Below are 26,172 nucleotides of genomic sequence, written 5' to 3' on the forward strand. Positions count from 1 at the left end.
TAATTATAATATGAATTCGTTTAATTTGCATTGAAATTTTGTTCTGTGGAAAAAACAAGGAAATGTATGAAAATCAGTAGAATTTCAATTGAATTCGGTAGATCGGTAGATTGCTCCCAAAATCGGTAGATCTACCGAAAATCGGTGGATCTGGCAACGCTGGTTCGAAATGTCAATGGTCAACTAGTAAATAGTATGTAAAGTTTTTGAAAGTTAGTCCCAAACTACAGATAATATTGGTTAATGTTAAGACTGAATTCAGACTAACATCCTGATTACAATTTTTAATTCTATGCCAGTGAAATATTGTCAAAAATGTAATTTTATAGTGTTCATCAATATCTTTAACAAATTCAACAACGACCTTTATATTTAATAAGTTCATTAAATAAATCATATAAACATTTCACATAAAGCAATTGAATATGGTCGCATGTCGGTTTTTTTTACAAGGATGTTGCCGTTATGGAGATAATTGTAGATTTGAGCATTCATATGCTCCAAAATATACATACAATGGTAAGAGATAAAATATTTTCAAATGGCTTATAAATTGTCATTAGGTGAATAGGTGCAAAGGTTTTCATGGTCACTATAGTCACTGGATATTTTTTCGCATTTGAACCGAAAATTTTGCATAAACCGAGTAATTACAGTGCACGAATAATGAAAGAGGCAATTGAAATACACAGACACCCAAATAACACAAACAAAGAAGACGGGTTTAAATTAAACTCAACATGGTTCCCAGCACTACATACTACAAAAATAAACAGAAATGTGGCTACTGCCGACTGCGACACGGTACAAATTACTAGTACTTAAACACACACTTTTTTCTACAAAATACTCAGTTTACCCTGAATATGGCTCCTGCAATGGTAGCCGAAACGTCGAAACAAATCCAACACACACGTATCACCCAAAAAAGAAACAAATATGAATATTCCACTTAAAAAAGCAATCAATAATTATATCTAAATAATCATATTCATCCACAATGTCTAATTTATCACATAAGCAAACTCTATCAAAGGTAGAGTTATGAAGGCATTCAAAAATATGAGTTTTTAAAATAGGTAACATATTTATTTTGGCATGTGGTGATCTAACATGTATTAATTGCCTTTTTTGGCATTTATTATAAGGCCTGCATCATGGCTTCAAATTTTTAAGATATTTAAGTCATCCTGCAACATTTCAGTACATTTATTATTATCACTATGCGTAACCACTAGAGCAGTATGTCTGCATATATAAAGTGTTTAACATGTGAAAAAATATTTTTAATGAATGAAACATCTATTATATACAATATGGGTCCTAATATGGAACCTTGGGGAACACCTGCTTTGATATTTCTATTACTGCTTTATGCACGATCGATACTTACAGACATTGTTCTGTTAGTTAGGTAGTTTTTGAAGAGATCAAGTAATGGTCCCCTTATTCCGATTATATTTAAACATTTTAATAATTTACAATGATCTATAGTATCAAAAGCCTTAGAAAAATCAATAAATAATATTAATACATTTTTTTTTTAAGCCAATCAACAGGATTAAGTAAGTCCTAATAGATTGTCATTAATGAGTAGTACTTAATCTAAACATTCTTAAAATCTACTTAAATTAACAAAGTGTACAATTCGTAAACAAAAAGTTCACCGCTCGCCTGTTGTTTTTTTATAAACTAATTCTTAAACTATTCCTTTCTCTAAAATGTTTTCCCTCTCTGTCGCAACAAATTTAGATTAAACTGTATGATCGATATTTCTAATAATGAAATCAATATTTTCGCTTCCAGCACCTCAAGAAGCACCCCCTAGCAATAACAGTATTACTGTTGACCAATTGTTGAATCTTGTTGTACCTGAAGTAAATGCAGCTCTCAAGAGTAAACAATGGCTATTATCGTGCTACGGGCCCTTCAAAAATAAGCCCGATTTCCCCGGATTATTTGATGTATCACCTGAAGAATTACGACTCTCGTTTTATGAAGCCCAATTAAATGGAACCTTAGCCGATAATGTAAGTGTAAATGCTTATCAAAACAAACAAACCAACAAGCCGTTTTTTCGTAGGAGTAGACAAAGATGATAGAACGCTATACCATTTAGTCTTTGCATGCAAACCTCACTTCCTCTACATTCATACAACTTCTCATGAATGCTTGTGTGCCGATTATTGTTTGTTGAATTCGGTCATGCAATGTCTTTCTCGGTTTTCTGCATCCATTGATGTTTGGATCATAAATCCTTTTTGCCATTCTTTCACTATCCATTGGCTCTACATGTCCAATCCAACGCAGCACTCCTTTCTTGCTTTTGTCAATAATGCTTATCTCAACTGTAGAGGTGTATTTCCTCTACTAGTTTGTAGCGGTGCAAAGTTCATTTAAAATATGAGTTACAACATTTGGTTTACTGAACACAGTGGTTTCACTAATGAAATAAAGAGTACTACGAAGTGAATTTGAATACTGGCAAAGGCAGGGAAGTGTGAGCCCTTATATAGGTCCATAGGGCACTGCGCGCATAGACAGAAGAACATTCTCATTTCTTACACTCTGGCCCCCACACGACCTTACATGATACTCGGATCTCGACATTGTGCACCTATCATACATGGTTTTACCACACATTCGCCTGAGAGCATTCAGCCTACTTTCATCCTTGTTTTTGTAATTCCTTACTTCACTCCCACACATTAGGGTTGGCACCGGGACTCAATTGTGAGCTGCTAATTTCGCCTCCTGCAACAAATATTTATTTTCCGTTGATTGCTTTTCACCTGAGTATTTGATAAACTGATATTTTAACAATGATAGAAAACATCTGAAAGAATTTCAAAAAATGATAGAAACTTATTTATTTTTTAAATCGTTTCTTTGATACTTGTAAATAGTGCTTTTGATTATATGTAATCTAAGTAAAGCAACATAATACAAAAAGGCATGTGTATTACGTGGTTTGCATTTTTACTAAATAAAATAGTCTCAATGTAAATAATCTAGAGGGTTTTATTAATTAATAAAGTTTTATAAATGATACATGTTTTTTTTTTATATTGCAATCTACTTTTATAGTTTTTTAATGTTATGACTGTAACTTTCAAAAAAAGAGACTAAGTCTTGTGCTTGGAGAGTGACTTACACTGTTATATTTATTTAGTAATTTGAAGTTATATAATTTCAAATGTACATGAGAAAAAAATTCAAATTATACAAAATAATAAGAAAATAATAACACTAATTAAAATAGAATGCTATTTTTAGTCCGGTTCAAAAGATTTCTTTAAATTTACTTTGAATTTTTTTTTTTATAAAATGAGAAATATTTGAGTTCTTATTATTTACTCAAATATTTACATTTTCAGACCATATCCAAAAAGTCGTAAATAACTTATGCTAGAAAAATGGAAATTTAGTTGTAGTAGAGTGGGATTTGAACCTGGAACCTTTGGTCCGTGAGTTCACAATACTACCACGGGACCACAACCCGGTTCTATTATTTACTGATATATTAGTTTGAATATTTTTTAGTTCGTTGGGAGATTAGTTAGCCTGCAAATTTTATTTTTTAATCCGAATGTACCCTTGTTTTGATTACTCACAAAAATGGCATTATATAAATGAACAAAATTTATTATTACTATCCTCAAGAAGGTAATATGGATGTCCAAGCATTTACAATTCTTGTGACCGGTCATTGGCTGGTTTAAGTGGCCACATTATACACTGTGTAACATTTAACATTCTGCCTATGTTTGAACATCCATATTTCTTCAGTTCTTTCATCTGTTGATTTTTGTGAAGTTAAAGAGCTGAAACCTTTATTGGAGGAGGTGAGATGCATCTGATTGAATTATATCCCTACATACCAGGCAATAACAAAAATTTTCTCCATCTCAGTTGTAATATGTTAATCTTAATACCGCCTTTGGGGGAGAAATCCATTTGTTGTCTACAAAAATTTGGGCAAATTAATAAAATCTTTTCTAAAATTTGTTTTATTAGAAGTTTTTTTATTTTATTGACACATGTTTTTTTCTCTCTTTTAGATTAACCATTTAAAGGTGTACCAACAAAACATTTTGAAGAATTTTCAATCTCTGTTAAAACCATCAACTAAAATCATCGGAACCATTCAGAGTCTTTATAGAGGCGAACCAACAATTGACCCATTTGATACACCAAGTTACGGAGGTGTAACATACACCGACACAAGATTGATTAATAATATTTTTGGAAATGATTCACAACCTGGAAATGTTGCCAGTAATGACATTATTTTTAACACCTCTTGCGCATTTCCTTCTTCAACAAATGCATTTGCTAATAATTTATTTTCTCAAGGACTAGCTCAAACAAATGCTAATTTCGGAGATCCTTTCCAAGTATCAACTCAAAACATATTTGTAAACAAACCTGATGCTAGTCAAATGGTTGGAGTGAATTCAAATGCAAGTAATTTTGAGCAGAGTCATACAACGGCGCAAGAAATATCCCCTTCTGCTCTATTTGCGAGTGCTAATGCACAAATACATCAAGAGAACCATTCTGCTCACAATATTTTTTTAAAAACTCCTAATGCCACTGTACCTGATCAAAGAACGCAACAAAACCCTTTCGTAGGAATACCTTCTAATGTGTTTGGAATAAATAAGTTGGCTAATTCATCATTTGGCGGCAATGAAATTTCCCAAACTGATTGTGAAGAAATATATACCAAAATTGAGCATGTTACACAAAGTAATTTAGCACTATTTGAAAACAAAGTGTTCAGCCATGGACATATTCCAGAATTAGCTCCCCCTTACGAACTTTGTAATTAAAAGATCAATATTTAAACAGCCTTTATTAAATTAATACCATAGAATTTATTAAATTTATACCATAAAATTTAATCTCTTTTCTTTTCCATCTTTGAATAAGAATCCTTAATATAAACATGCAAAGTGTTTGTGTCTAGATATTCAGGCAATCAAAAAAATCTTTTTGGATCCTAACTTTTTTTTTATTTAATATTGATTTTTTGTAGCTTTTACCTGCGGCTTTGCTCGTGTGGTATTAGGGAGAAATGAGTTAAATTATTAATTAGTTATGTCAAGCAGCAATAAGAATTTTTCAGGATAAAAAGTAGCCTGATTGATTGCCGATCCTCCAACTATTGCTATGAAAAAAATACAACGATCTTTTAGTCTCTCAATATATTATATCCTTTGTCTATGCTTTACGCTATAGCGACATTAGTCTGTGTACAATTCCAAAATCCTAACAACCCATCTTACTGCGTACTTATTTGCAAATAATGTTGCTCATTGTTGCTATACTTAATTTTTTTTTTTTTCCTTATTTAATTTCAGGATAAAAAGTAAGTAGACTATGCCATTTGTCAGCTCTCCAGCTATGCCTATGCAAAAAAATCACATCGATTGGTCGCTCCGTTGCAACGTGAAAGAAATCTAAACAGATGCACCCTTCCACATTTATAATAGTATAGATACACACATAAAGTTTCTTTGATTGTCTAACTAGGGTAAGTAACCCTGTCCTAAGACAGTAAAAATTTTTACTCTCGCCAAAAACTAAATAGAAAAAAAGAATAAAGATCTTTAAAAATAACAATTTAAATAAGAACATGTAAACACTATCAGCTATCAAACCTCAGGCTCTCCGCAAACAAATTTACTAAGGAAATCAGTCAGTAACCTCGTTAGCTTGAGATTTTAAAAACATTTTCGCAGTTCTGATATTATATTATGGTTTTTGTCCTATGTAGGAGCATTATCACTGCTAACAGAGTTCTAACCATTTGTCTGAAATCTGATCGCTACTGGAACTTCGAGTGTCATAACGACGAAAAACTGTTATTTGTTAACTGTACCTTGTAATTTTGTATACATATTATTTTTCCTGCATTATTCTGTAAATATATCCATAAACTACATTAATTTACATTTGCCTACCATAAATTAGGTCTTGAAGAGGTGTTCTACCAAAACCACCTCTACAAAGGCCCGGGTACTGAAATCAAGATGGCGGCAAAAGACCAATCTTCGCCGCCATCTTGATTTTGAAATGTGCAATAAATATCTGTCAAAAATGTCAAATTGATAAGCATAATTTGTGAAATTGATGCTCCGTACTGAAATAGGTTATGTGTTGCAATATTGTCAGTTCTTGATGGAACTTTTATTGTAATTAACATATTACAATAGAAATGGAAATCATTTAAGAGAAGATCTACGAAATTCCAGGCATTAACAGGGCTTACGATCTGTCATCGGCTGGTTCAAGTGGCCACTTTATGTACTGCATAACATTCTTGGTCGTCTTCTCCTACCCTTCATTTTTAAAAAATATTTTCATATCCGTTTTACTATTCGCCGTATCGCAAGACTAGATTTATTCATAATTGATTTTCGACGCATTCGCCTAAGCTAGATATCGTATTTTGACCGCATTTACTTGGCTTTCATACATTGAATTCCTTCCTCTGTCAGTTTCATAATTCACCTCTATATATAATTGTCGGATCTAAAACACAGTTATGCACTGCCAGTCAAGCTTAGATTAATATATTTTTATTTGTACGTGCTGTAGCGCAATTGTTTAGACAGCCAACTGTGAAACTGGCATCGCAAGTTCAATTCCCACCAATTGCAAGAAAAAATCCAACAAAGATTTTTCTCAATTAGATTGGGTGCTGTGATGTATTACTCTCTGTATAACTTCCTTCCACATCTTCTCTTTCCTATCTGCTGTCAAATCTCTAAAATAGAGACTAATCCTTTCAAAATAAAAATAATAAAGTTACTATGCTAAGTTTGCCATTTACATTGTTTCCCGTATTCATTCTGCGTTCAACATCTTTTTCTACTCTTCCATCTCTTGAATACATGCTTCCTAGATACAAAAAATTCTTCTATATGCTCAAAGGTAATGTCGTTCACATTTATTATGCACTCGGTATGTATAACTTACTACCCCTTTCAAATACTATCATTTTTTATATCCTTCCGTTTGTCACTAATTCGCACTCCATTCATACTGAAATATCATATATGCAATTTCAAATTAGAAATGTCTACTAAATCAACAATAATTAACCGTAAGTATTCATTATTTTGAAAATAGAAACTATACTTAGCTTACTTATTTATTATTTTATAATTTTTAAATTTATTTTTATATTAAAGATAATGTTCACCCCCGCAGGGGTGTCCCGGACCGAAGGAAACATTTTACATTCCATGCATACATCATACATTCTAGAGACAATTTCTTGCAATCACTCCTTGCTGCTTGTAAAAAGGATTGCATCATCAGCGTACAGCTTGCTTCAAAATTTTCCATTTTCGCTTCAATACCCATAAAATCTATTTCTTTCATACAGTTGTCTTTGTATAAATCATCTTTTTTTGAAATGTTTTATTTTAAAATATTAATGTTTTAGTAGATTTCTAGGTTAAGTTCTAATTTATTTAATTTGACCAATGAGCGCTTTCGCCTAAGCAGACATCTTCAGGACTTATAAATTGTTTACAACATTTTCAACTTTCATACTTAGCCTGCTTAGGAGAAAGCACTCGTTGGTCCAATTAAACAAAGTAAAACTTTTTTTTTTTTTTTAATTGAATCGGCATTCACTTCGTAACACTTCATTATAAATTATTATGAAAATAAAACTTTGTTATCAGTGTTACAAAATTTTATTCTTTTACAAGAACACAACTATAGTTTCGGGAGAGCACTACTCCCATCGACGGGTGATATAAAACTAATATAATAAACACAGAATATTGTTCACAATGTCATCGAATCTAAACAAAAAATAAACAGATTAATCAGTGAAACTTAGAGCAGGGGGGTTTTATTCTTATCTAAGGTGTTGGCATATGAATGGATGGTTATCTTAAGTACGGATATGATAACATGGGCAGAACATTAACAAACAGCGCGAAACCTTAAAACTAGGCTAAATGAACACCGCCGTTGCCTGACCAATAATAATTTCTCGGAATTCGCGAATCATATAATAGACAGTAACCACTCATTTCATAATCACACCCTAAAACTCCTGCACCAAGTAAATAACAAAGGCAGTAATATGAATAATTTAGAAATTATAGAAATTCACAAAAATTTAAATTCTGAAAACAACCTAATTAATAATCACACATTCAACCACCCTTCGCCTTTATTGACTATGTTCCCTTTGCGACCACCCGCACCGCACCCACCCTCTTAGACCCGCGTCTGTCAACACTCTCTTAGCCGAGCGATGTCTTCCCACACATTAAATCTTAGACTTACTTATTGCAACTTCCACTTATGTGCTAAATTTTAAGAAATAAATTCGACTTAATGTTCTGCCCATGTTATCATATCCGTACTTAAGATAACCATCCATTCATATGCCAACACCTTAGATAAGAATAAAACCCCCCTGCTCTAAGTTTCACTGATTAATATGTTTATTTTTTGTTTAGATTCGATGACATTGTGAACAATATTCTGTGTTTATTATATTAGTTTTATATCACCCGTCGATGAGAGGAGTGCTCTCCCGAAACTATAGTTGTGTTCTTGTAAAAGAATAAAATTTTGTAACACTGATAACAAAGTTTTATTTTCATAATAATTTAAAGTAAAACTTAACTAAAGAATTTTCTTGATAATTTTATCAAAATCATTTTTATTGAAAAGGCATTCACTGCCATTGACATTGATAAACAATAATATGAAACATAACATTAATACCAATTTAGGGAGAATAAAAACCAAAAAAATAAATTAAAATGTGTATTTATAATGTTCAACATAGAAAATTACAAACATAGTACTTCAAATTTCGAATTAGATATGTCTACTAAATCAACAATAATTGTAAGTATTCATTATTTTGAAAATAGAAACTTTACTTAGCTTATTTATTTATTATTTTATAATTTTTAAATTTATTTTTATATTAAAGATAATGTTCACCCCCGCAGGGGTGTCCCGGACCGAAGGAAACATTTTACATTCCATGCATACATCATACATTCTAGAGACTATTTCTTACAAACCCTCCTTGCTGCTTGATAAAAGAAGTGCATCATCAGCGTACACCTTGCTTTAAACTTTTTAATTTTCGCTTTGAAATATGTAATAATAATGTTCAACATAGAAAATTACAAACATAGTACTACAAAATTTCAATTAGATATGTCTACTAAATCAACATTATTCAGTTAGTATTCATTGTTTTGAAAATAGAAACTATACTTAGCTTATTTTATAATTTTTATATTTATTTTTTACATCAAATATAATGTTCACCCCCACAGGGGGTGTCCCGGGCCAAAGGAAACATTTTACATTCCATGCATACATTCTAGATACTATTTCTTGCAAACCCTAAATATCATATTTTTAAACAAACAAGCCTAAGCTTTTACTTGTATTATGTATTCTTTTGTTTACTTTTATGTACCGAAACGTAGCACTAAACTTACCACTCTTACAATATATTTTTTTGAAATGTATTATTTTAAAACATTTATGTTTTTGTAGATTCCTAGGTTAAGTTCTATTTTGTTTCATTTGATCAATTAGCGCTTTCACCTAAACAGGAATCTTCGGGACTGGTAAATTGTTTACAACATTTTCAACTTTTATACTAAGCCGGCTTAGGAGAAAGCACTCGTTGGTCAAATTAAACTAAGTAAAACTTAACTAAGTAAATGTTGTAAAATCAAAATACATATTTGCAGATGATGCACTTATGTATTTACATATCAGAAGATAATTATGATAAAGTATTAAATATGATTAATTATGATTTAGGAAATATTTGAAAATAATTCTAAGTGAATAAATAAAAATTAAATTAAAATAAAACAAAAAACCAATATTTATATTGGGAGATAAAAATATACTGCAAGGTATTAATATTGATAATGAAGCCAAAAATTCTGTGGATAAAATTAAGTATCGAGGAGTATAAAATTAGAGATAAAATTAAGTATCGTAGATAAGAAAAAGGTCAATTTTAAAACACATTCTCAATGTATAAAAAAAATACATGGGAAGATTGAGAAATGTGATTGATATAAATAGTGTTCTTATACATAAAACAATAATATGCCCACATATAAATTACTGTTCTTCCATTAATTTTTTAATGTAATGAAGGGGAAATTGAAAATATTAAAACTACAAAATAGGGCAAAGAGGATAATATATACATATAGATACACAAGTGCTTTTGTCTTGTAGGGTTAAAGATTATTTTAAAAGGATTCTTCCAAAAAATAAACAGTGAAGGTAAGAAATACAAAAAGATAGATAAAGGTTCCACTACATATACTTTTCATATTGAAATATAAGCACCTTATATTAATGTCGTTCTGTATATGAAATATTCCATTCGCAAATACTTATAAATTAAAAATAACATTTATATTCATAATGCACTTAAGATGTAGCACTTTTCATATTATTGTCTTGAGTCAATTCAGTATCAAGTTTCTTCCGATCAAGGAGCATGGAAAGTGGAAGCGCATCTGGAAAAATAGAAAATAATACAAAAAATATTTGTTCATGATTAAAGTTCAACAGATTTTGTAGAATTTTACAAACTCGTTAAGATGCTATTGGAAACTGTAGCAATTTTCCATTTTTTTGTTACTCTTACACCAGTATAATTACTTTTTTTTAACATAGTTATTTAAGAATGCATTTGTAGCTGGTCTATAACATAATTTTAATGAAACATTTAAGTTTGTAAGTGAAAATTTTTGTTGGAAGTTCATTGTAATTTATTATATAAATAAAACACGAGTGATACTTTAATCCACAAATTTGGAATATCCAGTGACCGGTTTCATCGCTTTCGCGACATCTAGACATTAGACCAGATAGATCATTAGACCAGTCTCGAAGATGTCGCGAAAGCGATGAAACCGGTCACTGGATATTCCAAATTTGTGGATTAAAGTATCACTCGTGTTTTATTCATATAATAAAAAATAATTTTAATGTCCAGGTGTGCAAGTTTTGTCATTCAAAAAAATGCTGGTTTAAAATTGTTTCAATAGTTATTTGAATTACTAAATCTCTTTGGTTATTGCAATCTAGAAAATGTTTTTCAAGTTGAGGATTCAAAAGTTTTTGGTTCAAAAATTATATAATTGAAAAGCATAGTATTAAGAACATCTGCATGAGGGCACAATAAACCACCATGATCCATACTTTTAATAAGAGTTTAGGTACAATCTCTGTGGTGGTATCCTAAACCACTCTCGTGGCACAAGAAAACAGATTTTCTCGTGTGTTTTGTATGAAAGACACTCTCGTGGCACGAGAGAAAGTTTTATAGAAAAACTGCTCTCTCGTGCCACGAGAGTGGTTCAGGATACCACCCCAAATCTTTATCACAAAGTAACAATGCTCACACATATTTTTTTAAAGTGCTACCCGTGCACAATAACCAGCTAAGTACGTTAGTACTGGAAAACTAGTTTCTACAATTATGAAATCTATCCCTGTTTTATTTGTGCCCATATCTGAAAATAATAATAAATTATTGCTGTTTGAAATAATTAAAATTAAAATTTTGAATGCAATGTATTGTCATTTGTAGCAAAGTTGTACTTGTGTGAGATAAAGCCAAATGTGTTTCTCTAAAGAAAATAAAGACACTATTTCTCAAATTTAAAGCTTGCCTTTTATCCAACCATGTTACAAATTTCTAAAGAAAAAAAAAATGTTCACTTTCTGGTGATGAAGTAAGTGGCTTTTGTAGAGAATCATTGAATCTAATGCCTTTAAGTGGAGTTTTCTCATTGACAACTTTCCACCACTTTATAATCAAATTATGCTTCTCACCTAATGTCATTAATGCATTCCGGACAAATTCGTTAAAAACACTGTGGAATAATTTTACATTTTGTCTTTCGAAACAAGCAGGAAAAACAGATTTAAGATTGAGACCACAAAGAAAATTTATAATATATTTACTCTATTTGATAAAGAGTCTTAATATTGGAAAAACAAGCCTTAGATGTAAGAGTTCCATCAGAATAGCCAAAGTATGGAAAAATGAATATTTGTTCTGGATCTTTCTGATTTAACCAATAATTCCTGATGCATTTGTAAATATATGGGCTGAATCTAAAACATTAAACAATAATGAGCAACATATTACATGGATGTAAAAAAGTGGTTTTTAATTTGAGTGGAGAACTAAAATGCATCATAGCCTTTCTATTTATACAATTATTATCAGTAACCACACACAAAACACTAAATCCTATTTCTTGAAGGCAAATAATGATTTTAATAATGCTGTGCAACTATATGGCATTTATGGTTTTTTACTGGGAGGAATGTGCACAACGTCTTAAAAATGAAGAAAGCAAAATTTGAATCATAAAAACATGAGCAGTATTAGCAGCATTATCATTATTGTAAGCAGCTTTTAAAATATTATCCCCCCTATAATCAAAATATGGCTATAAGGGAATTTCATTGATCTTCAAAGTTACAATGTGGTCTTTGTTAGTTAACAATTTTAATTTATTATTGATGTAACCCAAAAACTTGTGGATTTGTATTATATTTTGAGCCAAGACTTAGTAGTGTTCAGTTATGTGGAAATATAACATGATCTGTGTTTCTAAAAACTTATAGGCGATACTGATGACGATACTGACAATAAAATGCTACAAAAAAGTTGGGTGAATATCTCTATGCACCAGGTTAGGCCCTCCCTAGGGAGTTATTCTGATGTAAATTTGTTGCAACAGATAGGGAAAACATTTTTGAAATAAAGGTTTCAGCTCCTTTATATCACTAAAGTCAACAGATAGAAGAGTTGAGGAAATGTGGATGTTTAAACATGGGAATAAAGGTGAATGTTACACAGTGTGTAAAGTACCCACTTAAACCAGCCGGGTCATAAGCCCTGTAAATGGTCAGAAATTTATATAGTATTTTCGTTTTAAATTTAGAAGCAAATAAAGCACACATTCACAGTCATATTGCTCAGAAACAGTATTAGAATCTGATAATAACAATTATTGCTGTAATACGATTTCAAATTCGTTAATATCATTTATTTTTCTGGGATATTGATGATCTCTCAATATATTTAATTTGATATTAATTTCCCATGCCATATATTGTTAACAATAATTTACTTTCTAAATAGGCACTAGCTAAAATGGTTGGATCTGGATCATTTAAAAGAATGGCAAACGTAACAGAGTTGTCACGTTTGTGTTTTAGCCATTATTTGGAGATTGAACCATTCATTTGAAGGCAAGTTAAAAATTCATTAAATTTTGAAAACTGTATCCGAGATTCATAATCTTTCTGTGAGTGTAAACTTTCAATAATAGCAGTTTTAATATTATTCAACTCTTTCCTTTTATACCTTTCCTGGACAGATTCCTTTGACGTTGAAAATGCTCGCTCCGACATCGTAAACAGGTATTTGGGGCAATTTGGTAGAATACAAGGAACAGCTCCAGGTCATAAATGAGGTATTTCCAGGGAGAGGCTTATAGTTTGTCCAGTGCATTCATCTGTGTGGTAGGCTGCAGTTTAAAAAGATGCATTCTTGAAATGCAATTTGCATACCTGTAACGTAAAAATATTTTAGGTTTTTCTTAAACAACAAAGTAAATCAAATTTTAATTATTGATTCAATAAAATTTTTAGTAAAAAAAGAATTTCAAATACTTTATTAGCAACACTATAATAATGCTTGCTCTCAGTCTCAAAGAGATGACTATCTTAAAAGTTACAATGTTTTACAGTAGTACATTTGTGACCAAAAATATTTAAAAAATAGAGAAACTACTTAAACAAGCAGTATTCAAATGTCTTATGTTTTTAAAACATTTGTGACATGAAATAAAATAACTATTAAAGGAACTACTTAAATAATACAACGCAGTCTTCAAAAAAATATTTATCAAAATGTCAAATGTTTAACCTCATTTTTGTGTACGAATATAAGAATTATTATAGGGATTCTATTCAAAATCATATACACAATTCATTATTCTATACCTTATTGAAATATGAAATCAATTTTTTTATAATAATTGGAAGTTTGAAGTTTAAAAGATGGCAGTTAAAATTGGAACCAGTTTAAAATATGTTTTTAAACACACAATGATATTTAAAACACCGCCAAGCTTAAGTAATTACTTTGATTTATAATTATTAGTAAGAAATATCAATCAACATACCTTTGATGAGCTCGTAGGAACAAAGTTATGACGACGAATCAGCCGAAGCCACTTTGGTAGAAGAGTTTCATCTTTCGGAAAAGAAAAATCACTTATTTTCGACAAATTGTCGTAATTTCCTCTGCATTTGGGTACATACCATTTAAACACTATTGTATCTTACGTTTTAAAAGGTTTTTCTGGAGTTTTCACCACTAGAAATACTATAAAAAATGATAATTGTATGCGAGCGTCTCGTGACGCACGATAAAAACCACACGAAGCCCGATACAAACTGTACTGCGAATACACCATAGATTTACATAGATGCACCGTCATGCATCGCCTAAGATTCATCGCCATATTGGATTTTTCTATGCGAGTACCATGGCATTTGTAGAGGGGGTTGTGGTTCTACACGCAAATAGTTCATAAAGTGTAAGAGTTGTGATTTTGCTTTCATGTAATAAACAATCTAGTTAGATTTTCGTTTTATTGGTGTATAAATGTAGTACCCTACATTAGATGTGGGTAAGGTAATGCAGAGATAATGTAGAACTATTACTAGAGGTAATGATGATTGTTTTGTACTTAGATTATATACATCTACAGATGGTTTTGTAACGATTTTTGTCGATAGATAGAGATTATAAAAATAAGTACCTGCTTTATTTATTAACTTAAAAAAAACAAACACCTTCGTAAACTTGACAACAATACATATTTTTGTGTCTTTAATGGTGAAAATGTTGATAGGAATAGATATCATAAAATTTAATAGAATATTAAACATAAAAACATTGATAATACATAATTTTATTAATAGTGAGCAGAATAGTTAGAGCAGAAAATTACGATTTTTGGAGTTGCGTCTTCTAACATCAATACCCCATCCAATTTCTGATGAAATTACTGTCGAAAATGTTTTCCAAGAATGATTTCAAATGTACAAATACCTACTACAAACAATATCGGTTTTCTTACTATCTACGGATGGAAATATTTTGTTAAAGAGTATTTTAGATAATCATGGGGAAAAAATCTAAGTACAATAGATATTAGTTTAACAATGATTCGTGTTTTTCAACTTATTTGGTAGCATCTTCGACATATAGCGCGTTTAGCCTAGTGATTCTGTAAGCTCGCACATTTGAATGATTGATGATGAAAAAATATTGCTCTCCACACCTATAAAACAAGGTTTATTAAAGTTTTGAATGGACCGTACATAATTTGATTCTCATTTTTTTCTCTTATCATAACAGTCATGGCTAGATGCATGATCACTTTAGGTAACCGAACGCAATCATAGCTAAACATTGTCGATTACAAGAACAAAAATCAAAACAAATCTTTAATCTATGGTATTGCGTATCTATGGACAATTAGTAATTTTTGTGAAACAGAAAATGATTTTTCGTGACATTTGCCCTGGGAGAAAATTCGCTTTATTAATATTATAAATTAGTGACTAGCGAAATTTTATTTCGTGTTTTCAGCGTTCTCGATTTTTCCAGTCAGAATATTTACGCCATTATTTACATACCTTATTAAATTTCGATTAACTGTTGTGACAAACGAATTATTATCGAGCTTCTTTTTCGTTTCTATACGATTTGTTTTCATCCTGAAATTTGTATGACGTGACTTTTTATTTTGAGAAACTATATTTTAGATATTTAAATTTTCATGATGGATGATAATGCACTAGGACTGACCAGTGAACAAACTATAAAAATATTGCAATTTCAAGATCTTACAGGTATAGAAGATATGACTGTTTGTAGAGAAATATTACAAAGGCATCAATGGAATTTAGAGGTAATTTTTTTTTAAATGTATTCATTTGATACTGCCTGTGTTAAAAAAATCTTAACAAGACTGGTTTTCTGTCAGCTGAAAAATCTAGTTCTCATATTATTTTTTAAATTCTCCATTAAATAATGTGCTGTAATACAAACAAATGTTAATTCTAACTCAAAACTTGCACGATGTACACATATCGAATTGAGGCTGTTTATTTTGTACGACTGAATATTGTTATTTTCATGCTTTAATTGTAATTTGTGACAATTATTATATTATCTTCTTTTAAGTCTGTAAAAGAAGAAGAATGTGTATTTAAAAAATATATTCATAGTTTTATTTTGTATAAAACTGGTCACACATTTATGGTTCAAAGTATTGTCCGTTGCTGGCTACTACTTTCTCCCATCTTTTGGGCAGCGTACAAATTGCGCGTTGAAAAAACTGGTCATTTAAAGCAATCCACGAATCAATCCAATTTTTTACTTATTCATAAGACTGGGAATGCTGGTCAGCCAGGCCGTGTGCCATTGATCGAAATAAGTGATAGTCAGAGGGAGCAATATTTGGAGAATACGGCAGGTGTAGGACTTCCCATACATCGTTTCCAAGTATGTCTTAACCACTTTCGCAACATGGAGTCGAGCATTGTTATGCTGCAAAATTTCTTTATCGTGTGTCTCGTTGTATTGCGGGCGTTTGTCCTTCATTGCTCGGCTCAAATGCATTCATCGTGTTTGATAACGATCGCCTGTGATCGTTTCACTCGGTTTTTACTGCTCATAATACACGAGCATGACCTTAGAGCCGTGAATATTTAGTTTGGTGGAAGCATGGCCAAGAAATCTCCATGATTTTCTGCGTTTGGGGTTATCGTAATGGACCCATTTTTCGTCCCGTCACAATGCGATGTGTAAATCCCTCTTCTCTTTACTCTTCAAGCAACTGTTCACAAGCAAACAATCGCCGTTCAAAATCTCTCAGTTTCAATGCGTACGGGACCTAATTTCTTTGCTTTTGAATCATTCTCATGGTTTTGAGGCATTTTGAAATTGCTTGTTGAGTCACTTCCAATGATCGTGCTAATTCTTCTTGACTTTGACACAAGTCTTCATCAAGTAATGCCTCCAATTCTGCATCTTTGAAAATCTTCTCTCTTCTACAGCTATAGCTGTCTTCGACGTAAAAATTGCCGTTCTTGAAGCGTTGAAACCACTCAAGATACGTTCATTCACTAATAGCTACCTCACTGAGACCTATTTGAGAGCATTTGATGAGCCTCAGCTGCAGATTTCTTCATATTGAAGCAGAAAATAAAAACTTCCCGCAAATGACAAAAATTTGTCTCAAAAAATTACACTTTCAATCGAGAGTAACTTTATAATGCAGGCACAAATCAATTAATATTGATGTGAGGTTATATTGACTGATGCCCAAATTTATTGCATGGCATGTATGATCTGTTTATTTCAACTACTACTTACCGCTAAAGCCATCTACAGGAAAATGGCAGAAGCAAAGTTTTCCACCTTATAAGTAGATGGCTGTGGTATTTTCCCAATGGAATCTATAGATGCATCGTTTTGCGATCAGACGGTCAATTAGCTATTTAATTTTGTTTCGAAATCCATATAAAAATATTTTTAATTTTATATACGCCACTGAAGTTATTCTGCTTACCTAAATATGTGTTATTTTTACATACAAACTGTTCAATATTTTTCCATGAAAAAATTCCAAAACTGAAATCAACATTTTGTTGATTGTATTTATATTCTTTTCTCCTTTTAAGGTTGCAATTCAAGACCAGCTAAACATTCGGGAAGGAAGGCCGTCTCTGTATGCTACGGAAGCGAGAGCACCCTATGTAGTACAGGACTATATCGCTCAGCAGGTGTTCTCTAATAATGACACCCCTGAACGAGGAGGACCAGGGGGCATCCGTGGCCTGTTTAACTTCATTGTACAGTTTGCTTTTTCAGTGTGCCTTAACCTCGTTTCATTTATACCAAATATATTGTCCAGTATTTTCAAGACGGATGAACGAAGAAGTAAGTAATCAATATTATATTCTATTTTTAATAGACCAGTGCTAAATAAACTCTCGATATCACTTTGACCTGTGTAGATCTATTGTAATGGGTTCCCGTAAATTTTCGCCCCTCTAGCCTAGATATATAAAGAGCTGGGCTACTAGATGGAAGGCGGGTGCTTTTATAACTATTGCCAAATCTCCTCCAAGCCCAGGGCGATATATAATTTGTTTTTTTAAAAAATATTTTTCAACTAATGTGAAAATGACCATTGAACAAGAACAAGAATAAACTTGGGTTACTAATATTTATGTATGCACAAAACTGTGAAGAGATGAGTACCAACAGAAATAAGAAAACATCATTTAATTCAAATACATGTTTAACTAATATTTGTGCAGTCAACAATGATTGTTTATTATTTTATTGTGAAATAAAATGATACCCCGATTAAATATTCAATATTGTTTTTACTATTAACGTCCTGGATATCCGGTGCTGACTGTTTGTCAGCAGTTCTTGTCAAAATTATGGGACGCAAGCCCAACTTGAGACGATGTGCAAGAGCTGGCAGCTGACAGAGATGCCTGGAAGCTCTTTGTGGACACCAAATGCTCTAACTAGGTAGCGGACATGGAAAGATGATGATTTTCTATTAAACTTATTCAGAAATATGTATTGGAAAATGTTGTTTTTTATATTTCATGCTTGTATTATAAATAGAAATCACAATTTTTTCAAAATTTTGGATCTTAAATAATGATGAATAAATATCATATGCTGTTCACAAAGTGCCTCTATGCATCTGTCAGCTGCCAGTTTCTGCACATCCTCCCGAATAAGGTTCGCGTCCCGTAGTGTTGACTTGAATTGCCGAACTGAATTAATTCAGATGAAAATCCATTTGTTATAATACAATTAAAAGTTTACGGCATTTTTCTTTGAATGCGTTTTATTTAAAAAGGAGTTGAAGAGATCATAAACAAAAATCTTTCTTTTAATTTCTTTATTCGTAAAAAAAAACAAATCTTTGGAAAAAGCATTAAATTGAATATGCAAAGCCATTTCACAAAAAAAAATTAAGACATTTATTACAAAAGCAAAGAGAAACAATGAGGAGATAGTTTTATCGTAGAACTCAATATCTATAAATAATATGTTTTTTCAGTGTCTATGTAAAATAAAATAAATCTGTGGTCAAATTCAGAAAAATATAGAATGCGTATTTTTCAACCAATATTTGAACAAAGATCTGTCAAGACCCAACAATAAAAATGTTTCGGCTGTAGTCTGATGAAAAGTAAGCAAATCATACGACTTTGCTATTTTAAAACGCAGATCTTTTCGAATTTCGCAATATGAAAAAAACATAAATGAGATAATTATGTATTTTTTAAAGATATTTTTGTTAAATTTTCAGTTATAAGTTTTATATAAGTAACTAAAATATAATTTCGTTTCCACTGGCAGATTACGCCTCTTGAAATTTAGATTAAAAACTACATTGGTACTCGTATATAAAGACAAAACATTTAAATAAAAATATGTTCCAATGATTTTGAAGTGAAAGTTATTAAACATTTTTCTAAAATTCAATGTTGAATTATGCCTTCAGTAATCGTTTAGATCAAATCTTTTTTTTGGCATTGAGTTTTTTGTCATTTTTTAGGAAGAGCATTTTGGGTAGACTGCAGACTGTAGACACTGCAAAAGCTGCTAAAAGCAAATGTTTACAATCCATGTTGATTTAGAAGCCTTATGTTAATAATATATTGTAAGTTATCAGTAACGGCGTCGTCACTAAATAGCTCGGTTTGCGAACTGTCAAATGTCAGACAGCCTGTAGTCTCTAATGGCGTCGAAAACTACGTACTGCGCATGCTTACGCGCAAGAAACTGCCCAATGTAAAACAGCTAATAAAATGGCCCAAGATTTGGCACAATAATAAAATAATTATTGTTCAAAAAACTGCGCAAGAACTTGCACAAGATCTTGTACCATTTTATGCCCAACGTAAAACGGCCTTTAGGCTACAGTATTTAGTTACTATTTTATTTGATTTTTAAAAAAAAAACTTTTTCAATAGTTGTAACAGACCCACTTGGAGATGTGATGGGGTTTATCAATACATATTCCTCGCGCTATCCAGTTCATCCAGTATTCTACCAAGGAACATACTCTCAGGCTCTTAATGACGCAAAGCAGGAGCTAAAATTTCTTCTAATCTATTTACATTCTGACAGTGCCTCGGATATTCAAAAGTTTTGCCGGTAAGCCACTGTAATATTCCATAAAATTCAAATTTTACTTTACCTTATTGCCCTATAGGACACTTAAAAAAATGTTGATGCACGTGCAAAAAAGTCGACAATGCTTTGACTAATACTTTCTGTTTAATCTTAAAATTGGTAAAGATAGATGCAAAATAATCTGTTATATAGATGAATGCAATTATTTTTTGTGTTTACACAACATATTTATTATTTCTTAATACAAAAATAAACCAAAAAACTATATTAACATTATTATATTAATAGCACGGTGATGGTTTATTCCATATACCCAGAACTGGAAATTGGAATAGGATATAATAGCAACTATTTAGGCTAGCGCCACTATTGATCTCCATGCCCGGATTATTCGTCAGCGTCTAATCGGCAGCTCTGCATTGCATGTTTTCTAATGGGATATGCCACACTCAGCAGAAATTATGTCAACCATATAAGGCTCGGTAGCCAATGAATAAGCCGCATGAAGTGTGGCTGCTCATTTGGTTGCAGACTTTCCGTGACGGAATTTCCGCTGAGTGTTGCGCTAGCCTCAGGAAAACATTAAATCTTGAAATTGCGTAGTGTAACAATTAATGTACATAATATATAAAATAATATGAGATGTCTGAAAATATGAAGAGTGAAAAAAAAAAAAGATTTAAAAAAATATTTTCTTTGTTTTAGAAATATGGTTTTGTAAATTTTAATACAGTATTGTACAAAAATTAAAATGCATATCAATACCTTTGAGGACACAAAACAGGAGTCCACTTTTTGCAGTTAAAATGTAGAAATTATCGCAATAAGCTACATCAATACATCATAAACATGCTTTTTGAGGTTGAAATAAAAATCTGAAGTCCACTTTGTCTTCCCCATACTAAGTGAAAAATGCTTTCCTCATACTAAGTGAAAAAGACAAATGCTCATCGGGCTGATTATGCCTAATTAAAATCAACTAAATGTAGGTCTCGTATTCATGATTTCCGCACCCCAAAACTGAACCTGAAAAGAGTATCAGAGTAAAATTTTCCATGTCGTTGCTATTAGCGTTTTTAAAAAAATAATAGTTTTCGTATTTGAACGATGTACTTTCGAAGACGGTAGATAAAACTGGGCACTATTTAGAGTTTTTGGATGGTCCTAGTTCGCATAGTAAAAAATTTATCAAAAAAAAAAAACTATTGGAACACGCCAATGGTATATATCTAACTGTGTAAACTGAGCTTGACATTTATACATGATAAACGTAAAAAAGATGGTGTAACTTTTCATTGCTAAGTACATTAAAACCGGCCCATTATTTTCCATTAACATGTCTACTTGACTAGAAAATGCAATGTTCATCTGCCATGAAAGACAATTGCAAACGGAATTGTCATTGATAATATTATTCATATTTATACTGAATTTTATTTATGTATTCTAGTCTCCAATATTTATTAGAATTTTATTAAAAAATGTTTGAGGTAAAAGTGATTAAAAGAAAATATCAGTTTTTCTTGCTCATTCACTGAGCTTTCTTCAGAGATTCAGAGCAATTTGTTTACAAGTATAAAAATTTAATATATTAAGAAGAAAAGTATTTAAAGTTTGACATTTTGATAGTACACATAGCTGTCACCGAAATATGATAAATAATCAGTTTTCCTTTGTCGCTTAGGCAAACTCTTTCCGATGAGCGTGTTGTTTCGTACATAAATGAGAAGACCCTGATGTGGGGATGCAGTGTAGAGTCTCCGGAGGGTTGGCGCGTGGCACAGTCTGTGGGAGCCGGTCGCACCTTCCCCTTGCTGTGTGTTGTTGTACTTCGCCAGAGCAAGATGACTATTGTGGGACGTATTGTCGGAACGTGCTCCGCCGATGTCCTGCACAGCCACCTTTCACAAATCTTAGAGTACAATGAAATTCATCTTGCAACCGCTAGAGCTGACAGGTAAAGATCAATCAAACCATCAAAGAGAACCCGGTCAAACTAGTTGAAAGTATTTAGGAAACAACTGAATATAATATATTTTTAGATATGAAAGGAACCTGGTTACATCTTGTTTAAATTTCTGGAATGTTTGTATTAGTAATACAGTGCAATAGTGAATTTAATTTTGTTATACGACAACAAGTGTAAATAATTTACTCTTAACGATGAGGAAGTTCATTGCTACGGGAAATTGTATGTACAAAATGTTTTCGTACACCTGGTAAAAATTAGAACATTAAATGTGAAAAAACATATGAAAAATTCATATAAATGGTTTTAATAAAAATGAACTACTTTGAATGACACCACAAGTTCTTGTCAATCTACCAATAATGATACCATTGACATGTGTTGTGATATATTTTATTTTGACGCTACGGGGTTCTACTTTTTAATGTCAGGACAACTCACCGATGAGACCTAGTGATGTCACAGGCAGAGTAATTTCAAAACTCCAAACCTTTAAAAAAATCATAGCGATGAGAAAATAAAATATCCGTAAAAATTTTTGCCTTATTTTTTAGTCTATGAACAAAAAAAAGAAAACCACTGAACTTTCTCATTTACAAATGCCATAGCTATCTTTTTGATCACTATTTATATTTCTTTAATTTTATCCAATTTATAATGTTCTTGTCCAGTGTTATAGATTATATAAAACATTATTTCAGATACGAGCGGATCCTGAATGCGAACCTCAGAGCCCAGCAAGACGAGGCCTATGAACTCTCATTGAGAGCTGATCAAGAAAAAGAACGAATGAAGATGGAAGAGAAGCAGAAAGAACAACAACGTCAGCAAATGGAAAGTGATAATGCGGCTAATGAGGTGAAAAGAAAAGTGGTAAGTTTGAAAGATTATTTTATCTAATCAGTTGTGGTATTTGACTGATGCTGCATTATTTTCAGTTTTCATTTATATCTTAAGCTTTTTTATTACTATAACAGAAAAAAATTGATGCTACGAACCTTTCACTTAGTCCTACATTTTTATTGTCTACAACTTGTGTATTTTATTCAATATTTTGCAATTAAGATAATAATTTTCTCTTCTAGGATTTAGTGAACGCTAAGATAGCTATGGCATCGCAGTTACCAGCAGAACCTGAAGTAACTGATCCTCAAGCAATATCGTTCCTCATCAAACTTCCCTGTGGAGCTCGTTTGGAGAGGAGATTTAGTTTGACTGATAGTCTCAAAGTGAGTTTAATAAAAATATATTTTGCCAAATAAATAAATCAGAAAACTAAATACATTAAAATATTTATTATTATTATGGTTATCCTTAATAGCTTTATTTTAAAATTATCTCTATGAACTATACATATATTTATTTGTTTACTTAGTGACAGTATGCAATGGCGATTGGAATTTAAAATCTCTCTGGCATAACGAGTAATGCTTATAACGATCAAATTCAGTCAGTGTCATTTTCCTGGTAATAACCAAGTTTGACTGTATAGAGGGGCGTATATTCTCGGTATTGATATGAAGGAGTGCAACTATGAATGAATACTTAATTACCTCGTTATATTGCACTCATTAGTAGTATAAGTATTGAGTTTTATAACAAACGGATCATCAATCATTGAGTAGCTGTCCCCGAAACACAAGCAAGATGAGTCATTTCGCAAAGTCAAACAAACTCGAGTACCGTGCCGTTATAAAATTCCTCACCAAACAAGGAAAAAATCAGAAAACTATCTACAAAGAGATGTCAAAAGTTTACGGGGATCCTTCATTATCGACAGTTCAAAAGTGGTTCAGTGAATTGAAGAGGGGTAGAAAGAGCATAGAAGGCAACGAGTAATCCGGTCGGCCAATCGAGGCCAGTAATGAAGAAAATGTGGAGAAAATAGAAATTTTAATATCGGAGGATGCCAGAATGGAGGTGAAAAGGATAGCCGAGATTACTAGCCTATCCATTGGTACCATTGTTTCTATTTTACATGACCGCCTACACATACCAAAAGTCAGTGCAAGATGGGTGCCGAGATTCCTAACGCCACTCCAAAAATCTCACCGCATACAAAGCTGTAAAGGGTTTTTGGAGCTCTGTGGTGAAAATTCTAAAGAAACTATTGACAAAATTGTTACTGGGGATGAAACCTGGGTTCATCACTATGATCCTGAGAGTAAGCAGGAGTCCATGCAGTGGCACCGAAAATGTACAGAGCACCCACAGAAGTTCAAGGTGACACAATCCGCAGGGAAGGTCATGGCTACAGTTTTCTGGGATTCCCAGGGAATTTTTCTCATAGATTACAAGAAAAAGGGCATCAATATCACCGGAGAATACTACTCTAGCATCCTTTATCAATTGTGGGAGGCGATCAAAGAGAAAAGGCGGGGGAAATTGGCCAGGAGGATCCTGCTCCTCCACGACAATGCACCGGTGCACAAGGCTCATGTTGCGAAGGCTGCAGTTCGTGAATGTTGTTTTGCAGAAATCAATCACACACCGTATAGTCCAGACCTGGCACCAAGTGGTTTTTTTCTGTTTCCAAATCTAAAGAAAGACATTCGTGGGAAACGATTTCAAGACGATGACTCGTTAAAAGCGAACAATTAATGAGCATTTCGATACAAACCGGAATCATATTTTTTTGAGGGTTTAAATAAATTGATTGCTAGAAGTAAGAATTGCAGAGATATTAAGGGTGACTATATTGAGAAATAAAAAAAAAATATTCTAAGTCTTTTCCTTCATACCCATACCGAGAATATATTGAACGCCCCCTCGTATGTATTGTATTAATTACAATACATTCATTTCATCTTTGCACCCCTGTTGGGTGTCTACAAATAGCCTCTAGGCTTCAGTTGGCTGCCAACTCAACTCTCTTGTGTTTTCCAGATAGTTAAATAAGTACAATTTATTATAATTGTTTTCTTTGAAACTCTTCATATTTGGAATGCTCAAGATTGCTTGTAAAAATAAATTAATGTGGTTTTCCTTAATTTTTATAATGTATTTTTACTATGCAATTAGATATCTCTAATATATCATTGACCTGCGAACATATTTGTTTACATTTCAATATTTATTTGCAGGTTATTTACAACTATGTGTACAGTCACCCTCTCTCTCCGGAAGAATTTGAAATAACAACTAATTTCCCTAAGCGAGTACTGGACTGCTCGGAGCAGAACAAAACTTTGGGAAATGTTGGCCTTAAAAATAGAGATGTATTATTTGTGAATGATTGTAATGCATAAGTAGGATATTTTTCATTTATAATTCATTTTCAACATTGACTTTTTTCCGAAATTGAATTGGTGGTGATTTATTAAATATTGTAAATATCCTTGCTCTATACCCTTACACTGGTGATAATGGTGAAACTACAAAACGACAATGATTTTTTGTTCTACTGACATCTAAACAAGTCTATTATCGTTACATTCTTTATATGTATGAAACAATTGGTGATATTTTTATCTTCAAATCGTCGATAGAATTAATTTTTCAGTTTTTGGTTTAAAACTTAACTCAGAATTTTGCAGTTTTGCCCTCATCACACCATGTCCGTGATATTACGCTACAATATTCCCCATAACTTTCTTTCAATGCAGACACTAAATGTTTTGGTTAGTATTATTATTAATAAAATTTTGTATACAATTGTGTGACTATTATTTCTTTCCACAAAAATAAGTAGGGTGGGTGCTATAGTAATTGGACATGCAATAGTAATTGGATACTCTAAATCCAATGGTCAAAAATATATAAATGTAAGAATTTATTTCGTAAAAACCTAAGAAAATGGACGCATTTCATTTATTTATTTTTCACCATTAGATTTAGAATGTCCAATTACTATAGCACCCGCCCTAGTTTCTTTTAGAGAAAGACA

The 26,172-nt window shown here is 31.9% G+C and overlaps 2 protein-coding genes and 2 long non-coding RNA genes across 7 annotated transcripts; 2 read left to right on the top strand and 2 right to left on the bottom strand.

Moving 5' to 3' along the window:
* Window positions 1-162: 162 nt before the first annotated feature.
* LOC148279748 (uncharacterized) lies at window positions 163-4,902 on the top strand. The gene is made up of 3 exons (XM_088229444.1): window positions 163-519; window positions 1,807-2,030; window positions 4,062-4,902. The coding sequence occupies exons 1-3, from the start codon at window positions 426-428 to the stop codon at window positions 4,833-4,835; spliced, it is 1,092 nt and encodes a 363-aa protein (XP_088085570.1). The 5' UTR covers window positions 163-425; the 3' UTR covers window positions 4,836-4,902.
* On the bottom strand, window positions 3,850-5,872 carry LOC148279749 (uncharacterized). 3 transcript variants are annotated; one of them, XR_015822778.1, is made up of 2 exons: window positions 5,713-5,872; window positions 3,850-3,964 (listed from the first exon to the last, which is right to left on the bottom strand). It is a non-coding gene; the product is annotated as an uncharacterized LOC148279749 (long non-coding RNA). The 3 variants fall into 3 exon arrangements; XR_015822779.1 differs by having other exon boundaries at window positions 5,667-5,872; XR_015822780.1 differs by lacking the exon at window positions 5,713-5,872 and adding an exon at window positions 5,049-5,104.
* A 2,922-nt stretch (window positions 5,873-8,794) lies between these two features.
* On the bottom strand, window positions 8,795-14,527 carry LOC148279750 (uncharacterized). Of its 2 annotated transcripts, none has more exons than XR_015822781.1 (3): window positions 14,250-14,527; window positions 13,427-13,632; window positions 8,795-10,553 (listed from the first exon to the last, which is right to left on the bottom strand). It is a non-coding gene; the product is annotated as an uncharacterized LOC148279750 (long non-coding RNA). The 2 variants fall into 2 exon arrangements; XR_015822782.1 differs by lacking the exon at window positions 8,795-10,553 and adding an exon at window positions 10,566-12,162 and having other exon boundaries at window positions 14,250-14,518.
* Window positions 14,528-15,611: 1,084 nt separating this feature from the next.
* Window positions 15,612-25,940, top strand: Faf2 (Fas-associated factor 2). Its single transcript, XM_088229445.1, has 7 exons — window positions 15,612-16,049; window positions 17,827-18,085; window positions 20,155-20,338; window positions 22,002-22,274; window positions 22,988-23,159; window positions 23,372-23,515; window positions 25,370-25,940. The coding sequence occupies exons 1-7, from the start codon at window positions 15,918-15,920 to the stop codon at window positions 25,532-25,534; spliced, it is 1,329 nt and encodes a 442-aa protein (XP_088085571.1). The 5' UTR covers window positions 15,612-15,917; the 3' UTR covers window positions 25,535-25,940.
* The last annotated feature ends 232 nt before the right edge of the window (window positions 25,941-26,172 follow it).

The sequence above is a fragment of the Micrasema longulum genome, unplaced genomic scaffold, assembly GCF_059751315.1.
Source record: "Micrasema longulum isolate JH-2025_06_02 unplaced genomic scaffold, ASM5975131v1 h1tg000677l, whole genome shotgun sequence".
Classification (NCBI taxonomy): Eukaryota; Metazoa; Arthropoda; class Insecta; order Trichoptera; family Brachycentridae; genus Micrasema; species Micrasema longulum.